The following is a 19,253-nucleotide window of genomic DNA, read 5'->3' as shown; positions in this document are numbered from 1 at the left end:
TCAAATTGGACTCCATACGTTTGCAAATTCTGCGGGAAGTATGGCTATATCGGTTGTGTTGTATTGTTGTTGCACTGTCCATTCTTCGAACAATGCGTTTGTGATGGAGCCCTCCATCTGTCCATCATCTCCTTTTTGTAGATGTCCCATTATTTGTTTTCCTGTAATCCAATCGGGTCGCTTCGAGCTAATATATACGTTTAGACTGCAAGCAGAAAAAGTTTATACATTAGTTAGGTTGGTTAAAAAAGGGGCAACATTTCTTTGATTTTTTGTTGTGACAAGAGAAAGTACTTACTCTCCGCATTCGTCCTGTCCTTCTTTGCTGAATAGGTATTCATGAAGTGCTCTGGCTTTGTTCATAAATTTGAAATCTCCTGGGACAAAAGTAGGAATCATGATTTTTCCATGGAGCCTTCTTGAAGGCTTTACCGGTCTCTTCTTGACCGAGATTTTCTTGTCTGAGCTGTTCTCAGATGATTGAGGCATTGAATGTTCTCCTGATTCTTGCTGCAAGATTGTCAGATACGGCTTGGCATCTTTGTCGAATTCATAGCTTTCATGGTCATTCAGCCATGTTTTGATTACATCGAATTCAACGCCCATCTTTAGATGCTCGTTGTATTCATCTAGTTGGAGCGGGTTAAGGCTTGAAAGAAATTCATGAACTTCTTCTTGTTTTTCCATTGTTTTGGGTTTTAGGAAGTCTAGAGAGATGGTGCTGGAGGTGCCTTGCTGATTGCTTGCCGAGCCTGTTTCTTTTTGAAGAAGAACATGCTGTTTCTTCTGCCCAGAAACCTGTTTATGTGTATTTGGTACGTCATTGCTTCTGACATCCTCTTTTAAATCAGTGCCTGTTAGTTGCTCTGTGCTCGGGATATTGCTGTTGATATGTTGCTCGTCCGTTTCCTCTTCAGCATGGTGTGGTATCTTGTCGTCTGGTGGTGGTTGATCTGGTTCTATTGGTGGATCCTTTTCTTCGTGGTCTGTGCAAGATTCTTGGGTGACGGCGTGGCTGCTGACATCCATAACCTCTTTGTGTTTACTGGATACATCAATAACTTCATGCTCTTTTCTGGTTGTCGCATGCATTTTATGTTCTTTTGGCTCGGGATTTGGTAGAAACTCTTCTAGTACGTAACATTCTGTCTGTTGCATTTCTTTGTCTCCCATATCGACTTCATACTTCAACATATCTGCTAGAATCAAAAATAATAATTAAAAAAAATATTACTTCTAGTGTGAAAAAATTGTAAGGTTTAGTTTCTGAAAAGACTAACCTGTTGTACACTTGATTAATGGCAGTTTGGTATTCCCTCTGTGTTGACTGATTAGTTGATATAGAATTTTTTTCCTCAACTCTGGTACTTGTTCTGGCTCTAAGGTTGCTGCTGTTCCATCATTGGAGTAGTGCTTAAGGTTCATGTACATATAGAATGCGCAGTCCATTCTGCATGTAGAGGAATGGTACTAGTAAGATTGTTGCATTCAAGAATCAGAAAAAAGAGAAGTGTTGGAGCAATGGTAGTGGTAATTGTTGCATTGAAAAGACGAAACAACATAATTATTTCAGTAATTGTAGTAGTGAAACTTGCATTAAAAAAGAAAGAAGTGAAATGTTGGAAGTGCTTACGTGTCTTCTCCTTGAAGTGGCACCTGCAATTTGACCCTTTTGAAATGGTCGATGCTTTTTTGTGAAAGCTGTAGCTCTGTGCTTACGTGCTTCCATATTTTCATTAATTTGCTGGTTACATTGTTGAAGAATTCTATTGTGCCTGGATATGCAGTTGAAGAGTCAAGTAGTTCAAAGCGCTGTTTTTGCATGTTAACTGTAATGGTGAAGTAATGACTTGTATTTTCGTCTTGCTCAAACCCGCGCAACGAACATGGTAGAAGGAACTGCAAAACAAAAAATAAAAAGAAAATATTTGGAAATCTTCTTATATTTAGAAACATAAAATAAAAAGAGAACTTTTGCATAACATATACGCAAGCTGATCTGCTTACCATGTTATAATCTTGCAGTTTTTCTTCTTCTTGCATGTTGAAAAATGATGTAAGCCTGGCAGGTAGTAATTTTTTTCTAATGTGTTCTTGATCATTATTTCTGTAGCACATTGGATCTTCGTCGTCGGCTTCCTTTATTGCGTGCTACTTGTTTTGTCACAGGTACACAAAGGGAATTTGTCAGTTCAGTTATAGGGGAAGTTTATCTATTTATAAAGTCATATATATTGTTTTAAACGTGATTTTTTGCCGTGATCTTTACTTACAATGTTGCTTAACGACATAATCTTTCTCCCTGTGCCATTTAGTTGTTTTCTCAAGATTGTTAGCATGGGCTCAATTGCTTCAGTGCGTACTGATTTACCGACCTTGAAACTTTCGGCGACATGGCCTAGATTGACATCAAACTTGTTCGTTGTAATGAAAAGCTCATCCTTGCAAAGTATATTTAGAAAAATGTTTTAGTTTACCCATGATACAGTCAAAATGATCGTGTGTAATAATGTGTTTTGTGTTAGTTGCATGAACTTACATTTCTCTCTGTGTCCATGGCTTGCATACAGCGTTGTACAGGTCTTCGATGGCTTGTTGACGGAATCACTATCTTTGTCCCCTTTCTCCATTGTGCCTGCGATGACTTTGAATTTAATGTAAATAATTCCAAGTCACAAGATCACATGATAGCAATTAAGTTTCTATTGTCTTGCCTGCTTCGATGCTAGAAGATATGTCCTGTCCAGTGTTGTTCCTTTCTTGTTCTCCTTCTGCTTCTTGCGGTATGTTATGTTCTTCTTTTTGCGTTGTACCCTTTTGTTCAGTTTCTGCTCCATTCTCATTTGAGTCGTTTGTGTCTTTCTTAGCATCATGTTTTTCCTTGTCAACCGCCGTGTCTTGCTGGTGGTCTTTTCCGTCTTGTTTTTCAGTCTCGACCTGGTTGGCACTGACCTCTCTGCCAGGGGAATTGGCATCGTACGACGGTGTAGGGTTTTCTTTGATGGTTTCTGCTTCTTTCTCTGGAACAATGTGTGTGTGTCTGCTTCATTGCTTGTATCTCCGTGGTCGCCTTCTTCGTGTTTCTGCGTTATCATTGAAAAAGCATTGAAATATAATTTAACTTGCTACTTTATTTTAATTATAGCAGTTGTTATGGGAAAATAGCGAAGCGTTCGGTGCGTTGTTTGAGCTATTTTGATTGTGATTAAGTCGTAATTTTGTGGAAACATTTTGTGCAACTTCACCTGTTGAGCTGTCGTTCGTGATGCTGACTGTTCCACTCGTTCTTCGTTGAGTGTAGTTTCTTGGGTATCCTCCTGTTCTTTGTTTTGGTGTTCATCGTCACTGTCATGGTTTTTGTCTTGCAGCTGTTCAATCATAAATTTGAGTTCTCATGGAACTACCTTATATTTTCGTAGAATCAGCTTATGTAACTTTACCTCCTCAATCGTTGCTGCTTCTATTGTCTCTGCTACTGTTCTCGTTGGTGCTGCTGAATATTGTGCTTGTTCTTCGTTGAGTGGAGGTTTTTGGGCATCTTCTTCTTCTTCTTCTTTCTTTTGTAGTTCATCGCCGCTGCCGTCGTGTTTGTCTTGAAGCTTTTGAAACACACAGGTGGCCAAGTGGCAGTGCATTTGAGGTTCCACATAGCTATTTTATACTTTGGTAGGATCAACGTATGTAACTTTACCTTTTCAGTCGTTGTCGCTGCTGCCGTCTCTGCTGCGTGTTTTTCGGTGAGTGAATATTTTGGGGCTTGGTCTTCTGTTACGTTGATGTCTGCCTTTTGAAGAACATGTTGCCCTTCTTCAGTGCCCTCCTTTTGCTCATTGGTCTCCTCTCTCTGCGATGCAGGAAAGTAGTGAAATGTCAAATGCGTGTTCTTGAACTATAAGTTCATGAAGAGGTATTATGTGTTTTCACCTCTGTATTTGTTGTTGTTACTGCTGATTCTTCGTTCAGTGGTGGTTTTGGGTCCTTCTCTTGCTCTTTATTTTGCTGTTCATCGTCACTGACCTTGTTTTTTCTTGCAGTTGTTCAAACATAGAGGTGGCAAAGTGAGAGTCCATTGGAGTGAATACAAATGTGGTAGGTTGGAGTTTATTTGATTGTGCACGCAACAATTTTATAATTTCATAGTTGCAGGTTTCGTAAGTTTACCTTTTCAGTCGTTGACGCTGCCGCTGTCTCTGGTACCTGTTGTTTGGTGAGTGAATTTTTTGTGGCTTGGTCTTCAGTGGCATTATTGTCTATCGTTTGAAGAACATGTTCGGGTTGTTCATTGGGCTCCTCTGGTTGTGTTTGATGGTCTTGATTGTTGATGGTTTCTTGAGCTTCTTGTGCCTGCACCAACACAAAAAATATTTAAGAAATGGGTGCATTTCTGAGTGTTCAGTTACAATTTTTTTATAAGACCTCTATCTCTAGAGTTGTAGGACTGTCTACTGCTTGTACTACGGCTTTTCCTTGTCTCGTGTTGTCCTCTAGTTTTTCTTGTTGAATGTCTATGCCAGTGCTTTTGCTTGCTTCCTCTTCCTGTTTAATAAAAATTGAAATTATAGATTGAACTTCATTTGTGTCTGAACTTTGTAACCTCACCTCTTCAGATGTTGTTGTTTGAAGTTCTTGATCTTCGAGATCAGCGTACTCGTTTGTTTCCTGCATTTGTTCAAAGAAAAGGGTGAGACATCCCTTATAATCTTTGTATTGCCGTGGCGGGGTGTATTAGGTAGTTCAGACATCATAAATATTTTGAAAAGTGGTTGTTGTTGTTGAATTTTTACCTTCGTGTTGATGACTAGGTTATTCGTGCCTGGATCTACTGTTTCTTTGTCAGGTATAACAGTCTCTTGTTTCTCATCGGCTGGGATGTCTTGGGCTTTCTCCTTTGTACTCGTGATGGTGATCTACAATGTTGTGGCGCTGGAAATCTCTTGTACACAAAGTTCCTGTTCTGTGACGCCTTCGTCTGTTTGAGGTTCACTATGGGGTTCAATTTCAACACGGGTTGTCTCTTGGTCTTGCAGTGCTTGTGATACCTGGAGATCAAACAATATGAGTTTGCGGTTTACTTTCTTTCCTGCCATTTATGAGTTTTCGGTGTGGGTAATAGTGGGCTATGGAAGTTTACCTCCTCTTTGTTGTTTTCTTCTTCTTTGTCGTTTGTTATGCTAACGGTTGATTGTGGGTTAGCCTCTTGCATTTGGTTGGCGGGACTGCTGACTTGATTGTTCTTCAGCTGAGCCTATATTTTGTTGGAGGTTTGTCAGTTAACTTATAACTCTATCCAGTTTTGAAAGGAAAAATGGATGTTCATACTGACCTCTTCATAGGTTCTGACGTCGATCGTATCTTGTGCTTGTGTTGGGGTAGTTGTTGTTGTAGCATTGTCTGTTGTGAGGTTGCTTTGATTGTTCCATTCATTCGTGTTTTTGGGGTTGTTGACACCATCCTGCTGTTGGAGTTCATCTTGGCCTGGCGTGCTATTGGTACGTTCCTGAAAGCATTGAGGCAGTTCTTTTCAGTTGAGGTATGAAAACATGGGTTTGCTTTGGGGTGCGTATGGCACCATGCATTACTATTTATTTACCTGTTTTTGCCGCTTTATCTTGTTCTTGTCAATGCCTATGTCCCTTGATTTTGTTCTTCTCTTCCTCTCTTCGTCTTCTTCTTCTTTCTTTTTTTCTCCTTTCTCTTGGTTCTGTTGTGGCTATGATTTCATTCGTGCGGTTGGCATCGACTAGTCTACTTGAGGCTGCTGGATCTGCTTGCTCTAGTGTCTACAGGGTCGCGTTGTCTGTCAAGTACCTTGTGCAAATTATGTCCTGAAATTGTCTGAGTTGTTCTAATGAATCCATCAGGGCAATTGTTTGTTGCACGACTAGGTTCTTGTTTTTTTCATCCAATATCTTTTCCTTTTCGTTGCATTGGTGTTCAGCCCTGGTGGTTACTGCGGGTATCTGTTCTGCTTCATGGAGTACTTTTTCCAACAATTTGTTTATCCTTTGGAATCTTTCTTCTGCTGCTGTGCTGATGCTTTTGTTTGGTTCCCTGCTTCCACTGGTGCCGACACGTGGTTCGCGCCGGCGTTTGGGTGGAGGTGGTAGCAGTTTGGTTGTGTTCTGGTGTTGCTGTTGTTTGCGATGTTCTCCTGCTATCTGGTGAATTGAAGACGAAGTTGATGCTGTGTTGGCATAGAAGATCCTCTCTGCTGTTCCTTTCCATGTCTGCATCATTTTGGTGGATGTAGTTGATTAGAGTGGAAACCGTTTTCAGAAAGGGAAGGACTGATTTATGTACAATATAGCTATACCTGTATTTTGCCAAATTCATAGTCATCTGGTCATGCTTTTCCATCCCTTTTCATGTCTGCTCTAGCTATTTTCGCTAGGTCACTCTCTTTGAGATGGTTTGCTCGTGGTAATGAGGTCTTGTCCATTGTCTTTCCAATCTTCCGCATTTCTTTTGTGTCGGTTGGCAGCAGCAGGGAGTCGAGGTACATGATTACTGGCCCCTGTGCCAAACCATTGACATGCTTTTTGTTCTTTTCTTGCTGAGGCAAATTTCTGTGTTTCTGCCATATCTTGGCTCCTTCCTTAATACATTCGACGATTACCTCGCAGAAATCCATCTTTGCCATCTCTGGATAGTCCATGTCCTCTACCATTATAGCTTGTCGGGCGAAGATAGCGGCGCTTGACCCGCAGACAACGTTGTGGAAAAAAATAAGGAAAAATATTTTAACTGATTTCCTGTTTGACTGTTCGTCATCTAGTTCCACCAATTTTTTTAGCTCCATGAACAGTTCTTTTGGCTTGAAATCTGTATGTTTGAAGCCAAGGTCTGACATCAGTTCTTTCATTGAAGTTGGGCTCTTCGCTGGCCTTGGTGCTGACTTTTCCGTGCCGTTTGGGTATCCAAACACCTTGTGTATAGCTTCCTTGGTAATCTTGATTTTCTTGTCTTCGGTACCATCACCGAAGGTTATTTTCATGCTTTCTGTGTCCAGGTTGTCGTAGATGTGTGCTGCAAGTGGTCTGCAGATGGAGCCCGTTATTTTGCAGTTCTCTATGCTGCCAAATCCTGCCGTCCTAATATCTTGCTTGTGACGGTCTTTAAGTAAATTCCATGCTTTCTTGACATGAGCGAATGCTGCCCCTGCCTTGATTTGGCATTTCTCTTCGTTTGTTTCTTGCTGTTCTTCATCAACTGTTGGTGCTGCCAATTCTTTTCCGCCTGTCTTTCTCCTCTTTCTGTCCTTCTGTCCTGATTTGTTCTGTTTCAGAAGACAAAAAGAAAGGGTTTCATTAGAAAGGAACGTTAGATCCTGAGTGCTAAATAGTGGTATTCAAAATTAGTACATAAGTGTGTTTTTACATCATCGTCATGTTCTGCGTCGCTGTCATGCTCTTCGGCATCATCGCCGTCTGTAGGAACGAAATCTGCATCATATTCCCTGTCATCGTCGTCATCATTGGTATATGAACCTTTGCTGTTGGTATCGTCTTGTTCTTTTTCTACCCTTTGTCATTTGTTTTTCTTCTTGCGTTCACCTTGTTTCTTCGTGGCGGTTGGTGCTGTTGGCGGGAGTACCATTAGAGGTAATGGCTGATGCTGCAAGGTACTAGTGTCGGCGATGTTTTCAGCATTGTCCTTTTGCTTTTGCCTTTTTGCTCCAGGAGTAAAAACAGTGCTTGTATCTGATTTTTTTTTGCTTGTTGCTAGATGTTTAATCCTGTTGAGCCTGGTGTAAGTTATCATTTCTTCCGCAGGTGGTTTGTTCCTCATGTTTTGTTCTGTGTCCTTTTCTGATGAATGAGGAGACATGCTGCCCGTTTCTGCGCTTTGAATATCACCATCTTCGTGTCCTGTATAATGACCAGGTAACAAAAAAGGATGTTCTTTTTGTCCGAAAATAATTGATACACATTTAAAATATATATCTTCCATGATTATGCATAAGGAATGTGAAACTCCCAAAGGGGATTTTTAGTTTTCTTTTCTTGGGTTAAGATAGGTTATTACTATTGTTACCGATTGAGCTAATCAGGGGATGGAAGAAAATATTAATTATGGTTATGAGTGCAGCTGGGGAAGTGAAGTTAGGGTGAAGCATTTTCTGAGACAAAAATGCACTCTGCAGGTGATATTTCATAATGGGAGGAATATCATCAATGATAGTTGAAGATTTATTGGTAAGTTAAACTGTTTTTGAATTAAAAATAAGATAGTGTGCAAACATTTTTAATGTTTTCTATAAAGAAATATATAAAAAGTGGCAGGTAGTTTTATTTGTAGACATAGTTAAGTTATTGTTGTCAAGGATAGCAGTTAAGTTATTAATATCTCAGTATAGTTTTTTGTAGATGGACAGTGGAGACTTTTGCTCAAACCTTTGACAGGAGTTTGCTGGATTGCATGCTCTTCAGCAGGGTCTTCATCAGTATTTTGCTGGGTTTTAGCTTCTTCGTGAGGATTTGTCATTGCTGCATAAAAAATGGGTAGGTGTTAGAAGCAAAGTCGAGTGTCACAGGAAAAAACCCTGCATGGTGTGAAAACAAATTTGCATGGATAGAGAGGCACGGGTTGTTTTACCCTAGAAGCACAGGGTACACCTATTCTTTGTTTACGGTATTTCACACCAGAGGCACTTAATTTGAAAAACGGTTACATTGACGGGACAAGGGATGTAGAAAATCTCGTACGGTTATCAGTTTTGGCCTCTCAGGATGCTTGCGGGGTTTGGATCTATTGACGTATTCTAGTTACTGATGTTTCAGGTTTTTTACCTTTGAGCACAAATCGTATGGCGAAAATCCTAGGGCGGAGAGCAGTAGCATTTCTATTAAATCTCATCTCTGCGCTAGTTCAATTTGTTAGGCAAATTGATTTAGGTTATTGGAAAACTCCTTGGTAGCGGTGGCTAGGGTTGTTGTTCCTGGAAGTGGAAAAAATCACTACGATCTATCCGGTGGAATGGAGTGGGATAGAATGATAATTACCTTCAATTACTTGTGCGGTGTTCTTCGCTTCCATCCGCTTATTGTGTCGTTGCTCCTTTTTTGTTGCGATTTCCGCCGCCGCTGTTGAAGTCCTCGCCGTCGGTCACCGCAGCCGGCGGGATTATTGGTGTTGTTGCGGCCAGAGTGTGGCTGTTTGTATGTCGGATTTGAGTGTGGTTGGCGAACGCGGTGGCGGTTGTCCGGTTATGCAAACTCGATTTCGAGTTTGTGTTTGTGTGTAGAAGGAAGGAGGAGAGCGTGCGGGGGTGATGAAGGTTTCGAGATTTACTTTGCGGAAGGGGAAGCAAGCTAGTAGAAGAGGGAGGGAGAGATGGAAACCATCGAACCGTCTCTAATCTTCAACTGTCCGTTTGAGCATCAAGATTCGTTATGCTTGGCTTGGGTTTTTTTGTGTGCTACAGTATTATTATTTTTTAGTGTTGAGACTGTTAGTGCTGAAGTGGAGCCTCTCTATAGGCATGTGGATGCAGGCAGATGAGGCACATAAGTGCAGGTTCTACAGGCACGTGGATGCAGGCACAGGAGGCATGGAAGTGCAGGTTCTACAGGCACGTAGAGGGAAGCACAGGAGGCACGGAAGTGTGGGTTCTACAGGCAGTTAGAGAACCACGGGACAAGCCAGTGTCGCGTGAGGCACGTGGATGTAAGCACCGGAGGCACGGAAATGCAGCTATTACTGGCACGGACATGCTGCTTCTCGAGGCACGGGTATCAACCTTGTGGATGTAGTACAAGAGTGCGTTGGGAGAGGCATGTGTTAGAATGCTCGGTTAAAGAGGCATGGTTGTGAAGTCTCGGGAGCGACGCGGGCGTGGCAGTGGGACCATGTAAGAGTCACGGCGCGTGTTTCATTAGGCACGTCAGGCACGTTGGTTCAGACACGGAAGGCAGAAAAGGTGAACCCACAACAGGCACGTACGTGTGTTTTCTCAAGTCACGGGTGTGCACTCTCTGGATGCACAAACGTGTGGCGGCAGAGCCATGGGTCCGACTACTCGGTTACAGAACCACGTTCGTGAAGTCACGTGAGGTGTGGCATTACGGGGCACGTAAGAGTCTGGGCGAGTGACACGTGAGGCACGTGGGTGCAGGTACATGTAGGTACAGAAATGAAGGCACCACGTTTGTGAATTCACGTGGTAGTGCTGAAGTGGAGCCTCTCTACAGGCATGTGGATGCAGGCACACGAGGCACGGAAGTGCAGGTTCTACAGGCACATTGACGCAGGCACAGGAGGCTAGTGTCGCGTGAGGCACGTGGATGTAAGCACCGGAGGCACGGAAATGCAGCTATCACTGGCACGGACATGCTGCTTCTCGAGGCACGGGTATCAACCTTGTGGATGTAGTACAAGAGTGCGTTGGGAGAGGCATGTGTTAGAATGCTCGGTTAAAGAGGCATGGTTGTGAAGTCTCGGGAGCGACGCGGGCGTGGTAGTGGGACCATGTAAGAGTCCGGCGCATGTTTCGTTAGGCACGTGAGGCACGTTGGTTCAGGCACGGAAGGCAGAAAAGGTGAATCCACAACAGGCATGTACGTGTGTTTTCTCAAGTCACGGGTGTGCACTCTCTGGATGCACAAACGTGTGGCGGCAGAGGCATGGGTCCGACTACTCGGTTACAGAACCACGTTCGTGAAGTCACGTCAGGTGTGGCATTACGGGGCACGTAAGAGTCTGGGCGAGTGACACGTGAGGCACGTGGGTGCAGGTATGTGTAGGCACAGAAATGAATTCATCACGTTTGTGAAGTCACGTGGTAGTGCTGAAGTGGAGCCTCTCTACAGGCATGTGGATGCAGGCACACGAGGCACGGAAGTGCAGGTTCTACAGGCATGTGGATGTAAGCATCGGAGGCACGGAAATGAAGCCAACACTGGCACAGACATGCTGCTTCTCGAGGCACGGGTATCAACCTTGTGGATGTAGTACAAGAGTGTGTTGGGAGAGGCATGTGTTAGAATGCTCGGTTAAAGAGGCAAGATTGTGAAGTCTCGGGAGCAACGCGGGCGTGGCAGTGGGACCATGTAAGAGTCACGGCACATGTTTCGTTAGGCACGTGAGGCACGTTGGTTCAGGCACGGAAGGCAGAAAAGGTGATTCCACAACAGGCACGTACGTGTGTTTTCTCAAGTCACGGGTGTGCACTCTATGGATGCACAAAAGTGTGTCGGCAGAGGCATGGGTCCGACTACTCGGTTACAGAACCACGTTCATGAAGTCACGTGAGGTGTGGCATTACGGGGCACGTAAGAGTCTGGGCGAGTGACACGTGAGGCACGTGGGTGCAGGTACGTGTAGGCACAGAAATGAAGGCACCACGTTTGTGAAGTCACGTGGTAGTGCTGAAGTGGAGCCTCTCTACAGGCATGTGGATGCAGGCACACGAGGCACGGAAGTGCAGGTTCTACAGGCACGTTGACGCAGGCACAGGAGGCCAGTGTCGCGTGAGGCACGTGGATGTAAGCATCGGAGGCACGGAAATGAAGCCAACACAGGCACAGACATGCTGCTTCTCAAGGCACGGGTATGAACCTTGTAGGTGTAGTACAAGAGTTCGTTGGGAGAGGCATGTGTTAGAATGCTCGGTTAAAGAGGCATGGTTGTGAAGTCTCGGGAGCGACGCGGGCGTGGCACTGGGACCATGTAAGAGTCACGGTGCATGTTTCATTAGGCACGTGAGGCATGTTGGTTCAGGCACGGAAGGCAGAAAAGGTGAATCCACAATAGGCACGTACGTGTGTTTTCTCAAGTCACGGGTTTGCACTCTCTGGATGCACAAACGTGTGGCGGCAGAGGCATGTGTCCGACTACTCGGTTACAGAACCACGTTCATGAAGTCACGTGGGTGTGGCATTACGGGGCACGTAAGAGTCTGGGCGAGTGACACGTGAGGCACATGGGTGCAGGTACGTGTAGGGACAGAAATGAATTCATTATGTTTGTGAAGTCACGTGGTAGTGCTGAAGTGGAGCCTCTCTACAGGCATGTGGATGCAGGCACACAAGGCACGGAAGTGCAGGTTCTACAGGCATGTGGATGTAAGCATCGGAGGCACGGAAATGAAGCCAACACAGGCACGGACATGCTGCTTCTCGAGGCACGGGTATCAACCCTGTGGATGTAGTACAAGAGTGCGTTGGGAGAGGCATGTGTTAGAATGCTCGGTTAAAGAGGCATGGTTGTGAAGTCTTGGGAGTGACGCGGGCGTGGCAGTGGGACCATGTAAGAGTCACGGTGCATGTTTCGTTAGGCACGTGAGGCACGTTGGTTCAGTCACGGAAGGCAGAAAAGGTGAATCCACAACAGGCACGTACGTGTGTTTTCTCAAGTCACGAGTGTGCACTCTATGGATGCACAAAAGTGTGTCGGCAGAGGCATGGGTCCGACTACTCGGTTAGAGAACCACAGTTGTGAAGTGACGTGGGTGTGGCACGACGGTCCCCGTAGGAGTCACGGCAAGTGTTATGCAAGGCACGTGGATGTACGCACATGAGGCAGGGCTTTGAATGTACAAGAGGCACGGATTCTGGTATAGGAGGCACTGAAGTAAAAACACTGCAGTGATGGACACACTACTGGAATTTGCTTATTTGCCGTCTGCCTATTCTTTGCCGTCTGCTGGCGGACGACAAAGAAGGTCTTTGCCGTCAGCTTGCAAAAAACGGACGACAAAGAACTGGCTGATGGCAAAGAATGTCTTTGCCATCAGCCAATTCTTTGCCGTCTGCTAGCGGACGGCAAAGAATATTTGCCGTCAGCTGGCGGACGGCAAAGAGAGAGGTGGGCCCCACTAACGAGCTGCTTAGAAAAAACCTAACGGCCCCCCTCTTTGCCGTACGACAAAGAGCAAAAAAGCGGACGACAAAGAGATAACCTAACTAACGGCCGTCCCCGCCCCGCTCCCTGCCTCTCTTTCTGTCCTCCCCACCCCGACGACCACCGCCACCCGCCGCCGCCCCCGCCACCAGCCACCCGCCGCCACCCCACCACCCGCCGCCGCCACCCGCCCACCCACCGCCTCTCGCCCCGTCGCCCCGACCACCCGCCGCCCCCCTTGCCCCGTCGCCCCACCACCCGCCGCCGCCCCCTCGCCCCGTCGCCCCGCACCCCTCCCCAGCGGCGCCCCTTCCACGCCGGCCAGCCACCCCCTCCCTTCCCCTGCGTGGCCGTCCCCGCCCCGTCCCGCCGCGGCCTCCCCCTCCACCGGGCCGCCGCCGCCCCACCCGCCGCGGCCTCCCCCTCCACCAGGCCGCCGCCGCCCCACCCGCCGCCCCACCCGCCGCCGCCCCACCCGCCGCGGCCTCCCCCTCCACCAGGCCGCCGCGGCCTCCCCCTCCACCGGGCCGCCGCCGCCCCCACTCGCCGCGGCCTCCCCCTCCACCGGGCCGCCGCCTCCCCCTCCACCGGCGATCCCCCTGCGCAGGTGAGTGATCTTCCCCCCTTTTTTTAGTTTAGTTTCTTTTAGTTACTTTTAGTTAATTTAGTTTCTGTTTTAGTTATAGTTTTACTTTAGTTTTAGTTTTAGTTTAGTTTTAGTTTAGTTTTAGTTTTATTTTTAGTTTAGTTTATTTTAGATTAGTTTTAGTTTTAGTTTAGAAGAATAAGAAGAGTAGAAGGAGGAGGAGGAGGGAGGAAGAGGTGGAGGGAGAAGAAGAAAGAAAAGAAGAAGAAGAAAGAAGAAGAAGAAGATGAAGAAGAAGAAGAAGAAGAAGAGGAAGAAAGAAGAGGAAGAGGAAGAGGAGGAGGGAGGAAGAGGAGGAGAAGAAGAAGAAGAAGAAAAGAAGAAGAAGAGGAAAAAGGAGAAGAGGAAGCAGCAGAAGAAGAAGAAACGAAGAAGAAGAGAAGAAGAAGAAAAGGAAAAAACAGGAAAAAAGAAGAAGAAGAAGAATAAAAAGATACCCTGACACCCCGACCCCAACACCCTGACACCCCGACCCCGACACCCCGACAGCCTGACACCACACCCCGACCCACACCCCGACGCCGACCCCGACACCCTGACACCCCGACCCCGACACGCCACCCCGACACGACACCCCGACCCCCGACCCCCGACACCCTGACACCACACCCCGACCCCGACCACCCCGACACCCGGACCCCGACACGGTACCCCGACCCCGATACGACACCCACGACACCAGAGGCCGACGGGGTCATATATTTGTGAATTATGAGTTAGGTCATATATTTTTCGATTTTGTTATGAAAAACATCATATATAATTGTGTTGATCGGGTAGATTTAAATGTGCAGTTGTTTCATCGCTGCGAGGTTGGGTGTTCGACGACCTCCCCGTGCGTTTGACGAGCTCTGCCCCTTCGTTCGTGGGTGAGCACAAATGACATGTCCTCCTCCCCCCTTAATTATTTGCTCTGTTCCGGTGTTCATGCCGATGAAACTTGATAGCTAGCTATATATCTGTCTTGAATCATCAGTATGCGTAACCAATACGTGTCTCCCGTTTGAAAGCGTTATAGTTATAAATATGCATGCATTTGCATATTTATAACCGTGATTCTTTCGAATTGTCCAACACTATCCATGGACAGCCCGAGTATGTATAGATTGGGTTTGTTTTCCCATATGCTTTGCTCAGGATCCGACGCATAAATTTCGTCAGTGCCTCCCCTGTTGTTCTCCGGGTACACATCCTCTCTATTTATTGCAGAGACATGTATCAGGAGAACAACGGGGAGGTGCTGCCGAAATTTTGCGTCGGATCCGGAGCATAGCATGGGAAAATGAACCCAATCTACACATACTCGGGTGGGATTAGGACCTATCATTACCTATTAGAGTGTAGGTTGCATGGACGTAATAAAATTGACAAAGTAGATCAACTGATGAATATATACATGGTGAATTATATATATATATATATTTGTTGTGTGTCCAGTAGCTCTGAAAGTCAAGATGAGTGATCGTGCGTGGATGTACACCGGTCACACTGGTCAGAACAAATGGAGCACTGAATGGTTCACAAAAACCAAGGGGTTTGTGCAAGCCGCATTTGCAAATGGCCAGAGGAAAACCTGGTGCCCCTGTTTACGGTGCGGCAATTGGGAAAAGAGGACAGAGGCTGAAATGGGCAAACACCTATAGAAGAGTGGTTTTACGCCCGATTATACGGTGTGGACATATCATGGTGAGTCTGCCCAACGTGACCGAGCTGAGGTGGATCGTCGTCACACCGACGAGCATGGTACCGGGATGGAAAACATGGTGCAAGACTTCGATGATGCTCGGGATTCGGACGAGGAGATGGAGGAACCTGCAAAGGCCTTCAATGAAATGTTGGAGTCTTCAAAACGTCCGCTCCACGAGCACACTGAGCTTTGTCAGTTGGATGCCATCTCACAAGTAATGGCTCTGAAGGCTCAGTTCAACTTGGGCAGAGAATGCTATGACACAATGATGACAGTATTTGGACGCTTTCTACCCAAAGGCCATGTAATGCCTGCAAACCTGTACCAGTCGGACAAAATCCTCCGTGCACTGAAGATGCCCTATGAGAAGATACATGCCTGTGAGAAAGGATGTGTCTTATTTAGGCTTGACTATGCGGACTTGAACTATTGTCCCATTTGCAAGTCTTCCAGGTATGTTGTGGTAGACAATGGTATGGGTGAGAAGACACAGACCAAAATCCCCGTTAGTGTTCTTCGGTATATGCCAATCGTACCAAGACTTCAACGTCTTTTCATGGTCGAAGAGACGGCCAGACAGATGACATGGCACAAAACGGGCAAAAGAACCGAACTAGATGCAGATGGGAATCTGATGATCGTACACACATCGGATGGTGTTGCGTGGAAAAAGTTTGATGAATTACATGCTGACAAAGCGGCAGATCCGAGGCATCCTCGAGTCGGCATCAGCACGGATGGGTTCAGTGTGTTTGGTCTGACGGCAGCCCAATACAATTGTTGGCCCGTATTTGTCTTTCCACTCAATCTCCCCCCGGACAGATTATGCAAAGAAAGAACATTTGCCTACAGCAGCAGACGGCAAAGGCTTGTCCTGCAGTGACGTCCAGCTGACGTCATTCGACGGACGACAAAGGCCGGATGCTCTTTGCCGTCAGCAGCGGACGGCAAAGGCTGCCGTTAGCCGCCTAACGGACTAACAACGCATTTATTGCCGTCGGCTTTCTTTGCCGTCAGCCACCGATGGCAAAGGCCCCTTTGCCGTCCGCTTCAAAAAGCAGACGGTAAAGAAGCTCTTTACCGAAGCCTACTTTGCCGGAGCCTTTTGCCGTCCGCAGCAGACGGCAAAGGCCTTTGCCGTCTGCCGTGGCAGACGGCAAAGTAGCTGATTCCAGTAGTGACATGAGGCACTTAACTTGAAAATAGTTACAATCAAGGGACAACGGGCAGAGAAAATCTGGTGTAATTACCAAGTTTGAGCTCTCAGTATGCTTGTAGTATTTGAATCGTTTGAGGTATTATAGTTAGTGATGTGGAAGGTGTAGTACTTTTAAGCACATATCATGTGGTGAAAATTCCGTAGCGGGAAGCAGTAGCGTTTCTATTAAATGTCGTGTGTACGGTACTTCAATTTTTTAGACAAGTTGATTTTGGATAGTGCAAAACTCGCCTTTTTGTGGTGGCTAGGGTTGTTGTCCCTGGAAATGGACAAATCACTACGATCTACCTCGGGGAATGCAATGGGATAGATTGTTATTTACATTCGATTGCTTGTGTTCGACTTCTTGCTTCCATTGGTCTATTCTGTCTGTTCGTCTTTTTTTGTTGTGATCTCCGCCGGCGGTGTTGAAGTCCTTGCTTCGTCGCCGTCGGGTGGGTACTTTGTGTTGTTGGGTGCACCGTTTGACGGTGTGTATCTCGAAGTGGGAGGGTGATTGGCGAAGCATGGTGGCGGTTGTTTTGCGAGGGGAACTCTACTTGGAATTTGGGCCCGTGTACTGAACCTAGGAGGAGACCTTGTGTGAGTGTGGAATGTTTCGTGATTTTGCTATGGAAGAGAGGAAGGAAGAGAGTAGTGGATGTGGGAGAGATGGAAATGATGGAACCGTTTGTAACTTTCGACGGTCTGATTTTAGTATCAAGATTCGTGTCGCCTGGCTTTTTTTTGTTTGCTATAGCATCTTAATAGACGTGTGAGGCACGGAACACCAGGCTCTACAGGCACCGACGTTGGAATTATAGAGGCACTGGTATCAACTCTGTGGATGCACAAATGTGTGGTGGCAGGGGCATGCATCTAAAGACGTACTCAGAGAGTCACGGTTGTGAAGTCTTTAGAGTTACGAGCGTGTGTCACCACGGGCACGTGAGAGTGATGCGTCGGGAAGTTTGGTAGTAGAGGCATTGGTGCGAATAGTACTCAGATAGTATCGGTTGCGGGTCCACATGTGTGAAGTTTGTGCAGCATTGGTCGTGTGGTAGTAGCGGCGTGCGTCGGGAAAGGTGCGAGCAATAACATTTGTTACGTGCTTAATCGGACGATTTGACGGTTGCTTTTTCCCGGCAACCGCGAGCACTACCACTCGGCGGTTGTCTCGACGCACAGCAACGACGAACGCATGTCTTCCGCCCTCACTACCATGATGAGGCCGCGTCCAACCGCCTCCTCCACGACCCATACCTTGGCACAAAAGGGCAACTGCGCTTCCATAGCCGCTCAATTTCGAAAACACTATTGCCGTTCCATCTCAAATAGCATCTCCTCACAATCTCTGTGTCAAGGCGGCCATCGCTGGAGGAGCGTAATGTTGGAGGAACCATCTGCCAAGCGTCCCCGTGGTGAGACGTCCGACCAGAGCACCGAGGTCGACGACGTTCAGGTCCCCGGTCAGAAGTACGACTACAAAGTGCACCTTAAGGAGGTTGACATCCACGGCAAGGAAAAGCTGGATGTCGTATGCACCAGCAATCCTGAGGAAGCCGACAAGATGATCAGCAGGATCCTGAAGAGGGTCTGCGGCTTGTACCCTCAGTACATCGGCGTTGATGTCGAGTATACCAGGGAGGACGAACCTCCGCAGAGGGCAGCGGTTCTACAGTTATGCGTGGAGGAACTCTGTTTGGTATATCACATCACCGCGACAACAAAATGGTGAACCATCATACAGTTTCAACCTCTCCATGCTTCTATTTAATTAGCTTTTCACCCTGACATTTTATTAAATTGGTTTATTGACTTGATGTATCAGTGAAGTTTTTGAAGTAGATGCAGCAGAATAGATTTTGAACTTGACTCACCACATCAGTTTATGTATTTGATGCACTAGATTAATTTATGGATTTGATGTATGAGATTATTTTCTGAACTTGATGTTCTAGTGTACTTTCTGTTCTAGTGTAGTTTCTATATTTCATGTTCTAGTGTAGTTCAGTTTCTTGAATTGATGTGTTAACGTGGCTAAGAAGTAGATAGGTAATTGATTCAAGTGTAAATACGAAAAATAAAAATAACATGTTGTGCTTGTATTTTATTTTTGAACTCTGCATAGCAGTTTCTGAAATTTTTTCTTCCATGAATTATACGTACTATATAAGCATGTACTTGATCGATACTTGATGGATCCACCTTAAATGTGTCATCCCCCTGCAGGCCCAAGAGCCTGCGCCCGTTCCTGAAGGAGGACAGGTTCTACACCTTTGCCGGCTTCAGTATTGATGGTGACAAAGAGATGCTGCGAAGTTCTGGTTTGGAGATCAACCCCGACAAGTACATCGACATCCAGCGCAAATGGAGAGTTCCGTTCAAGGGAAGAAAGAGGTACCACTCTTTGGTTGATGTTGCAGGGAGCGTGATCCACCCATTCTACAAACAGATGAAGGATAAGATTGATAGGGTTGAAGACCATAAACTGTGGGGGATCAGCCCACTGCCAAATTACCTCATTGAGTATGCAGCGATAGATGCGTATGCCACCTACGAGTCGTGGAAGAGAATTGAAAACATCAGAGAAGGTCTGGAGAGTGCAAAAGAGGCAGAGAAGAATTATGACGATCCTTACTACGGATACTAGTGATGACGAAAACATAGAAAACTGGTCGTGGAGTTGCTTGTGTTTATGCTTGTCCTTTCTATTGTATCAGGTTCGTAGTTTACTTCTGTTAGAACGAAGCAGTTTCTAATGTCATCTGTATCAGGTTAAACAAGTTCCCTTATGTCAAGTTGTAGTTTGTTTATGTGATTGAGCAAGTTATTTAGCTTGCTAAGTACTATGTTTATTCAACAATCATGTGGTTTTGAAG

At 46.0% G+C, this 19,253-nt stretch overlaps 1 protein-coding gene across 1 annotated transcript; it reads left to right on the top strand.

Moving 5' to 3' along the window:
• Positions 1 to 17,758: 17,758 nt before the first annotated feature.
• LOC141041215 (uncharacterized) lies at positions 17,759 to 19,024 on the top strand. Its single transcript, XM_073507336.1, has 2 exons — positions 17,759 to 18,006; positions 18,604 to 19,024. Exons 1-2 carry the CDS (start codon positions 17,759 to 17,761, stop codon positions 19,022 to 19,024), a joined length of 669 nt encoding a protein of 222 aa, XP_073363437.1.
• The last annotated feature ends 229 nt before the right edge of the window (positions 19,025 to 19,253 follow it).

This window comes from Aegilops tauschii, chromosome 2 (assembly GCF_002575655.3).
Source record: "Aegilops tauschii subsp. strangulata cultivar AL8/78 chromosome 2, Aet v6.0, whole genome shotgun sequence".
Lineage (NCBI taxonomy): Eukaryota > Viridiplantae > Streptophyta > Magnoliopsida > Poales > Poaceae > Aegilops > Aegilops tauschii.
Note: the sequence above shows the minus strand (reverse complement) of the source record. Positions and strands in the feature narration are given on the sequence as shown.